At 37.5% G+C, this 9,647-nt stretch overlaps 1 protein-coding gene across 2 annotated transcripts in view; it reads left to right on the forward strand.

The window, feature by feature from the left end:
• The first annotated feature begins 16 nt into the window (after positions 1 to 16).
• Positions 17 to 9,647, forward strand: part of arhgap10 (Rho GTPase activating protein 10) — a 75,575-nt gene continuing 65,944 nt past the window's right edge. For both annotated transcript variants that reach the window (XM_067404884.1, XM_067404885.1), the window contains exon 1: positions 17 to 510. In XM_067404884.1, the coding sequence (XP_067260985.1) occupies positions 357 to 510 (154 nt within the window). In that variant the 5' untranslated portion in view covers positions 17 to 356. The remainder of the gene's footprint in view (positions 511 to 9,647) is intronic.

Genomic DNA, 9,647 nt, shown 5'->3' on the forward strand with positions numbered 1-9,647 from the left:
CGCTCGCGCTCGACTGTCATTCGCGGACCAAAAACCTGACTGGACATTATTACCTTTATTTCAACAGATATTCGTGTAGCGTCTAACTATTTTATTTTATCTTGCGAGAGTTTAATCCTGGGACATACTTACAGAGTAACAAGTTTACTTGGAAAGAGTTTTATTACCAAAAGAAGTCCCGACACGTTTGGTCTTACTAAACTATACGAGGACGCGTTAGCAGATCTTTTTTAGTACAGCTTTCCGTTCATTTTTTAATTTTGTTTCTTCATTTGACCAGTTTTATTCATTCGCTGGTCGCTTTCTTACGGGATTTAAACGCTAGCTAGTCAGTAAACTAGCTGAATCCAGTAAAAATGGGTTTACACCCGTTGGAGTTCAGTGAGTGTTACCTGGACAGTCCTGCTTTCAGGGATAAAATCAAAGCTCATGAAGCAGAGCTGGACAAAACCGGCAGATTTATCAAAGAGCTATATAAAGATGGAAAGAATCTCATCAATGCCACAAAACGTAAGTGTCAAGTAATTTTATAATGTGTGCTTTAGATGAAATTGCTAGCCATTCAGTCAACATGTGAATCCTGTCTATGTGAAATGCATATATGTGACATAATCAACCCAATTATTATCCTTTTCTTTTCTTCTCTTTTCTTTTTTTTCTTTTTTTTTTTTCTTTTTTTTTAAGTTGTTGTGTCAAGGTCACAATGTCATTCCTATTTCCACTTATGCGCGATACTTTGCTGGAGTAGTTTTGCTGGTTTCGAGAGCAACATGGTTTATTTGGTGAAATGAGCTTGCGTGGCATAACGTTTGCTGACGTTATCCAGTTTTTTGGGGGGTTATGATTTACATGAACCATGTGTCCCAAAAGTCTGCTTTTTGATCTGTTTGCATTAGGACATTTTTGCAGCACTTATGTAGGCCTAAGTTAAAAGGCCACATTACTGAGTAAATTTTCAGTTCAGACATCTTCATTTGTGGCTTATCACCTCTATCATGTGACCCTCCCCTTCACCTCCACGTGTAAGGCCTATTGTAAACATTTTATGTCTCTTCCCATTTATGCATTCATTTTTGTAGAGTTTAAAAACAGGGCAGAACAAATTGTCTAAAAATAAAGCTTGCGTATTACGCCTTGGATGTTCAGACCTTTTTTGGACTTGTTTGAATTATTAGGATCTGCAGTGTCTGGGTGGACTTATCTTTACTATGAGTATTTGTTCTGATAGCAGTACATTTTTGTACAAATGAAAAAAAAAAAGATAGACCAAAAGTTTTTTTTTTTTTTTTTTAGGTGCTTGATGGTTTTATGCTGAAGCAATTTTTGTCTGAATGTTTAATATTCTGTGGTTTGTTCCTCTTTCTTTTTTCAGCCCTGTGCATGATGCACAGTTTTTGTCACAGCTTCCAGATAATGCTGCACTGTAAATATGACTAAATTAAGGGTTGCAAGGCAGTCTCATGATACATAAGCCCACACATCCACTGCCCACATAATAATTATGGATTGCTTAGCTTAGTTTTATTTGGCTTAAAACATAGGAAGCATAAAGCAATAACCAACAACCAATAATAACACATTTTAGATGAACCAACCATTTGGAGAGGTTGTTTTAGGTAACTCACGCGTTTCCATCAGGAGTAAGATGAGGAAAAACAAGCAAATGCTTTTTATCTGCTGTTTTGTTCCCATAATGTTTTGTAATTTTAAGTGCTGTCATTCAGCAGGTATCATATTCAATTGGTGTCTGTACTTAAAGGCACAATATGTAAGATTTTTGGATTAAAATATCCCAAAACCACTAGAGCAATGTTAGCCTGTATATTTTGTTTACGTGTGTACTTGCATTATCCCAGATGTTTCCAACAATGTTTAAATCCAGAGAAAGCAGCTATTTTAACCAGTGTAATGGCCCACGTTACCGTGTTACCCTCAATTTCCGTTTTACTTCAGCAGAAACCATGGAAACACCAAAGATGCTAATATATTATGTGTTTTATTAGACAGGTGAGCAACTGTTCGGATACCTTTATCGATAGAAAGCTAATCTTTATATTGCTCAACACGGTTATTCTTATTGTTTGAATCTTTTGTTTTCTTTATTTACTGTGAGTAACATGTTTGTTCCTTAAAAGTAAATCAGACACTACTTTGTCAAGTGGCTAACATAGGCTACGTTCACACTGCAGGGCTTAGTGCTCAATTTCGATTTTTTGAGAAAATTAAATTTTTTTTTTGCAAGGCCGTTCATATTTTCAATTAAATGCGACCTTTTGTGATCTCCTGTGTGAACGTGAAATGACCCAAAAGTGACCCGCATGCGCAGAAAAGTACGCAACGGTCAACGACGTCTCTCGTTGTTTGCGGAAGTAGACGGCCACTTCGTTTGTTCCAGGCTTTAACCTCCTTGTATTTGGCTCAGAGGCTTTTTATTTTTCGCTGGCATTGGAGCCCGGATCGTCTGTAACCACGCTCGGCCATTTCGCTGGAAATGTTTTCGTAAACCGCCCGGTTCCGATAAGAGCCCTCGAGTTTGGCCTGAATAGAGCTGTCACCTCAAATATTAATTAAATCTGTGACCTCGCTTCCCTTCCATTGACTGGTCTCAGCAGCATCGTCCGCCATGGTTGTTGTTTATCTTCTCGTTCCCGCCTACTTCAGCGCACAATTATGACATTTGTAGCGTATCAATGACGTACGGGTCGGATACATGTGGTCTGGCCATTCAGACGGAGGTCGCATTTCAAAAGATCGGATACGTATCGGATTCAGGACCACATACCCAAGTGGCCTGGGTCACATTTGAAAGATCAGATCTGTGTCGTTCAGACTGTCATGAAAAGATCAGATACAGGTCGCATAGGGGAAAAAAAATCGGAATTGGGTCGTTTCAGCCTGCAGTGTGAACGTAGCCATAGATTAAGAGCTTTATTTGAGGAAGAGCTTTATTTGTAGTAACAGTAGTACAGCATTTTCTCCATCATACAATGTTTTAAAATGAATTCCATGCCACCGAGTGAACACACTGTTACACACTGAGTAACGTTAGCATGACTTTTAACCAAGCGGCAACCTCCCCCAGTTTTTCGTGAAGCCAATACGGAAGTAACGTAAACTGCGATTCATCGACTGGCCGCTAGGGACAGGCTGCAAAAGGGAGCAGAATCTCATTGACCATCATGTTAAAACAGCCAAGTTTACAGCAGAAAAAAACATGTTTACACTCTGGTTAAAATTGTGTTTTGGTCTATACTGCTAATTTTGCCTTTCATGACAACTCTGAGGGGGGTGAATTTTTTATAACTCATCCGTTTAAATTATATAGAGTGCCTCAGGGATGACGCGTTTTTGTAGGCAAAACCCGGAAGCGAGTTAGCATTTTAGGACTTCCGGTTCCAACGCCGTAAAGTCTATGGGTTTTTTGAATGGGTTTTTGCTAAATCGCCTGAAATAAGGTCTGTGGTTAACAAAGCCTCTAAATACTTTCACGTTTTAATCTATGACATAAAACACACCAGTTATAACCCACTTGTGATTTTTTTTTTTTAACTTTTACTGCGTCTTCAAATCGGCAGTTGCTAACAAATTGCTAAAAGGGACTACTTCCTTTGGCAGGGACTTTAGACGTCATCATTAAAAACGGGACATTTGGACTGCATTTCTCATGAAAAAGTTGATAAGTACTCATACACGACGCAGATCATAATCAGTGAACATGTTTTTAAATAGAGTTGTTTTCTAAATAAAGTTTGAGGACGCTTGGTGGTGACGACGTTGATCCGCGACCATGGTGCTGTAGTCCGTTTATAGCCTCCTGTTAGCCTTTTATATCTGACGACTTTATTTAGGCTTCAAAATCTATAAATGTTATGTTAACTTGTAAAGATTATCTTGATAGACAAAACGTGTAAGTGTCATAACCCTTTGTTAAACACAGAGCTTATTTTCTGCGATTTTCCAAAAGTCTATGGGAAAAATTAATAGGCTTTCAGTCGAGGGAACCCGTGCGCCGCTAACGTCCGGGTTGGCCTACAAAAACGCGTCATCCCTGGGGCACTCTATTAAGCCTTAAAGTTCTGCATAATTAAGGGTGTGGTCACTTGAGTGACAGGTGGCACTGCTGTCTGTGAGCCGTCATGTTACCTCAGCTAATTCCAGCCGCTGAATTTGGCATCTCAGCCGTATTTGTGCCTTTTTTCTGAATTATTTTATACAATATATGGCTTGCTGCATACTTGAGACAGATGTCAGTCTGTGTACATGTACATTGTTGGATCATTGTGGCATTGGCTAAAAGTTTTGTTCCTGAGATTTACTACAATGACAATACCAGGAGGATACACAACTCCGACAGCACTGCTTGGGTAAACTAAAACTGCTGCACTATTTTGAAAAATTATACTTTGGACACGTGCTCATTAGTTTGAGAGAACTTTTGAGAGTTATACATATATCTGGATGCACTCGATGCTCAGATTGCATCCTTTCTTGAAGAACGATGATGGAGAGCAAATCATTCCTTAGATATGTAATGCAAACGATGTATAATATATAAAGATATGAAATCTTTAACGGATTTAACGCTTTCATGAACAAAAAGGTTTTTTTTTTTTTTTTTTTTTTTTTTGAAAAGGACATTTTACCCAAGTGCAACGGATTGGATTCATCTCGCTATCTCTTTTTCATTAAAGGTATGAAGTCCCAGTTGATTTTTTGTGTTATTTGCACACCCCACACAAATTAATTAGCTTACTGGTGTTAGAGCATCTAACGTTATAACGTTATCTTAAAAATCACCGTAGATTGACAGTAAAACTTTAGTACTTTCTAATGGTATTGTTATCTTTATTAATATTTTAGATAGTATCTAAGATAGATATGCTAGGCGGGCGTGGTTTCAGCAACAAGTCGCGTGGGCTCCAACTACATCCCGCCTCTTTGCCCATTTTCAGTTATCCGTGAGTGACGTGCGGTCACGTGCAGCTAAGATGGCCGCGGCCTCATTTACACGTCAAAACTGCTGTTCAGAACTCTATGGGTGACGTCACGGACACTACGTCCATATTTTTTTACAGTCTATGCTTTTAACACACTGTATTATTAGTATGATTGTTTTTACCAAGTAAAACAGTTACCCCACAACTTTAATTTGTCAAATAAAGTGGCCTGTAATTCAGCTGTTTCATTAGAATGAAATGAAATAATGTGAATTTAAATGATCAAACATAACTGTAACAAAGTTCAAGCTCAGGGAAGGAGGCCAACGTTAAACATAACTTGAATAGTAAAATATGCATAAACAACAATACGAAAGGAGCAGCAGGAGCCAAAGAATACTTTTGTAAAGTTGAAAATAATGTTTATAAACCTTTGAGAAATGCATTATAATAACTCTTGAGTGGTGGGAGTATGCAAAGATGCAAATGATGTTGTTGATAGGGCCACGATTTAGGATGGGCAATTTATATGGACTGCAAAGCTCCTGGACTTGACAGAAATCATACCCCAGCCCACACAAAAAGTGTGAAAACGCCTTTAGTTAACATCTTATCTTTGGTTGTACACTCAAATAAATCGAGCAAACTGCAGCTAGCTTACAAATTAGATGTGCTTCCATTTAGATGATCTGAATTAACATTGTGTTATTAGCAATGTAATTGAATATTCATCATTGTAACAGGCAGCTTCTATGGCCATAATTCCGAATTATTGTGTATTACGGAATTAAGCATTTCAATGTCTGTGTTGGTCAGCTTACTGTCTATAGTAGCAAATGACATTTAACTGTTTTTTGCGTGACAACAATTTTGGCATAACTGAATATTATATAACCGAGTATAATACAAACAGTTGGTCACCATGTTTAACTTGGCATGTATGCATGCTTTGATTCACTTTTCACTGGCATTTGACTTTCTGAAGCAGGATTTATCCAGAGTATTTCTTAATGTTGTTGTGATTGGCTTTGCCCCGGTTCTCACTGCTCAATTGACTTCAACATAATGGTCTCCTATACAAATACCCATGCAGTGACCTAAGAACATTTTACTGCAAAAAATGGCCAATTAATTCATGGTCATGAACAGAGAGAATCCCTGCAGAGAACAAATTGGGACTCTGATAGGCAGTAAAACATAAAACTTAAAAAAGCAAATGCCCTACATTATTGTATTGTGTACTATAAGGCATGTTAAAAGTTGATAAGGTCAGATGCCTCAAAATCATTGTAATATTTCATAAAGACGCTGTACAAAAAGCTTGTTTTATATTTTTCAGAAAAAGTTTCTCAACAGACAGGAATCCTAGTATCATTCTTTAAAGTGACATTCAAGTGTCATCTTAAACAGAATTGGTCGTGTCCCTGAGGCAAATAACCATGAAAGGGTCGAGTTCTTTCACTTGTGCTTGTTTTTTTTTGTGGTTGTGAAATCAAAATGTATTAAATGTAAAATGATAGTGTTCACTGTATAAATTTAATATAGATTAGTTTTTGTTAAAGCTGTGTTATATTGTTTGATTTACATAACAGACAACAGTAGGTATTTATAGGTTGCTGTCACTTTAAGAGTAAGACCCCATACACGCACACATCCGATAGATACACAAATACGAATTCTCACCTCGTTCAATTAAGACATAACCGAATGTGTTTACGAGAATACTTGCTGAGAGGGGTATTTTGACGGACATAATATGTGTATGTGTCCATCCAAGTGCATTGAGGATGCAAAAGAGAAATCAATTTGGAGTTCTTGAGCTATCTGAAATGCGTGTGTGATAATAGCGATAACTGTGGCGATAACAGCGTGGCGTGCGATACCGAATTTGACCCTCTTTTTTGCCTCTTCTAGTGCTGGAATGGTTTTATATTTATTTAATGTGTAAACTAGCAAGATAAAACATGGGCAAATGATAACCTTTCACTCTATTGCGGTTAAACTTGCAATTAAACCGAGAATCACATGCAAGCCGGACCATGGGGCTTGGCCCGTACGGATCAACAACACTAATGTTTGATGACGACATTGGTAGTGACCGTTTAGTATGACTGATTTGCAGGAATCAGAGCTTGTATTTAAAAAAGATAGTTTAAAAAAGACCCCCCCCCCCATCTGTCTAAAAAAGAAAAACCGACCCGAGGGAGTTAACTTTGAAACTAGTGTTGTCAAAAGTAGTCGGTACTGAAATTTAAAAAATGTGATGCTTTGAGCGCTGTTGAGTGGTTTCGTAAACATCTCTGATTGGCCGTTGTTTTAATGGCTCATCGGATATGTCTGTGATAGGCTTCAATGATCAACGCTGTAAAAACGTTGTAAATAGTCATCAATTAATCTCTTCACTAAGCGCTTACACAGATACACATGGGAGCGTTTGAAAGCAGGCGTCTATCGCTGACCGGTCCACTGTTAGACGCCTGCTTTCAATCGCTCGCGCTCCCACTTTCAAAACGCTTTCAAATTCAAACACTTCCGTGTGCTTTCAAATGCTCCCATGTGTTGATCATTGTAGCCAATCACAGGCATATCCGATAAGCGCATCAACACAATGGCCAATCAGAGATGTTTATGCTCAACAGCACTCAAAGCATCACATTTTTAAAATTTCAGTACCAATAGGTACCGAAGTCGGTACTTTTGACAACACTATACTTGATTTTAATAATACTCTATTTCCAAGTTACCCGTGTCGAATAACAGCCTAAATACCGGAAGTGTGAGAACAAATCGCATGGTTCTCATGCATCAAGCAAGCACAGTTGAACTTCCATTTGCCATATCTGATGTGCTCTATGTATGTGTATTGATATGAAGCTAAAGTTCTAAATTAAATTTGTTTATCATATAAAGCACGCCACTTCATAAGACAAGAATCCACAAATTCATCTACATAGTCTGAAACTAGGAAAGTTTTACTATAACTCTAGCCTTGATGCCTAATCTTTCCACCTTTTGAAAGTCTGGGAGGATGCATTTGGCCATGGAATCCTTGATTCAGAGAGATGTGTGACAACCAGGCTGTCAGCTGCTGTGGAACAGCAATCCCTCAGTGGATGAGATGGACTCAGAGGATGCGCTCCTGTTTTTGTCCATTTCCTCTGCAGAGCAGCCAGTCTTTGTCACACAACCTCTTGACCTGTCCTCGTATCCTCCCCTCTCCCCAGGGAAGATGTGATCCTTGTTCGTCACTGTTCATAGGAAACAAATAGAATGCACATCAGCTTCTGCAGGATTTGTTTTTACTCTGCTAAAACATTAAAGTTATTTTCACGTTTCAGGATACTGGAAGCAGAAAACTGTACACTCATGTCTTCAAAGCAAAACAAATAGACTGTTTAGTCCTCCACTCTTTGTGTCATGTTTTACATTTTATAAGTGTCTGTGAGATGTTCTCAACTCATGCCAATGATTCAATTTGCCAAAAATCAAAGTTATCTAAATGCATTGTCTGCCAAACATCGTCATAATGATTAAAACAGAATTAGAGTGGAGATGAGATCATGAAAGAGGAAAGTTTACTTTTTTAGGAAAAGAAATGAGTGAAATGAGTTTCATGTGTTGTGCAGATGTTGTGCCATACTCCAGAGAACATCAAGTTTTATTGTCGGTGTTTTTAAACAAAAGATCATCCCCATAGGCTTTAGTCAAAGTAGACACTATTTCATTGTACCAAATAAAAACGAGGGTGGGAGGGACGTACTGTATAGTCCATTCAGTGGGTTGTTCTGTATCAAGGTATCAAGGACTTCTGTCACATCTAAACACAATTTAATTCATTTATATGTTTTTGTCCGATGGAAATAAGGCAGCACGATATATCTGAATTATCAAAATTAGGGCATAAAAATCATAATCACAATCATTTTTTGGTCAATATTGAAATCACGATTATTTAACACAATTATTGATGGTCATTATGATCAAAGTCTTGATTCACAATATAAGTTTTTTTTTTTTTTTTTTTTTTTTTTTTTTTTTAAATATCAGTGAAATTATCCATATCAAATGTAAAATAAGTGCACATTAGTGCTTACTGTACACATTAAATATAGATTAATCCTTATTAAACCTACTTAAGTTATTCAGTCAAGATAAGTCAGTGAATCCAGTATAGCCTACTGTTACACACGTTTTCTTTTTTTTTATCTGTGCATTTACATAAGACATAACCCACTGTGTTTATGTGAATACTCTCCAAAAAAAGGAATTTAACTTTTTTTTTTTTTTTTTTTTTTTGTACGCATTTAGGCATGTATCCAAAGCCCATCAACCCGACTTTAGCACGCGAAAAAAAAAGCTACCTGGGGAACAGGGTCTCTTTTCCGGCTTAATGTGCTTTTAATGACACCGTTTAATAAAAAACGTCCCGCAGATTAGGAATGGTAGACTGCAGTTTACAACACTCACTAATTTGGCTGATTTGGATGTTAAAGCGATAGTGCACCCAAAAATGAAAAGTATCCCATGATTTAATCACTCTCAAGTCATCCTAGGTGTATATGACTAGGTATCTTCTTTCAGACGAACACAATCAGAGTTTTATTAAAATATTTCCTGGCTCTTCCATGCTTGATAATGTTGGTGAAGATAGGGTTAGATTTTGAAGCCCAAAAAAGTGCATCCATCCATTATAAATGTAATTCATACGCA

The sequence above is a fragment of the Chanodichthys erythropterus genome, chromosome 12 (assembly GCF_024489055.1).
Source record: "Chanodichthys erythropterus isolate Z2021 chromosome 12, ASM2448905v1, whole genome shotgun sequence".
NCBI classification, from domain to species: Eukaryota; Metazoa; Chordata; class Actinopteri; order Cypriniformes; family Xenocyprididae; genus Chanodichthys; species Chanodichthys erythropterus.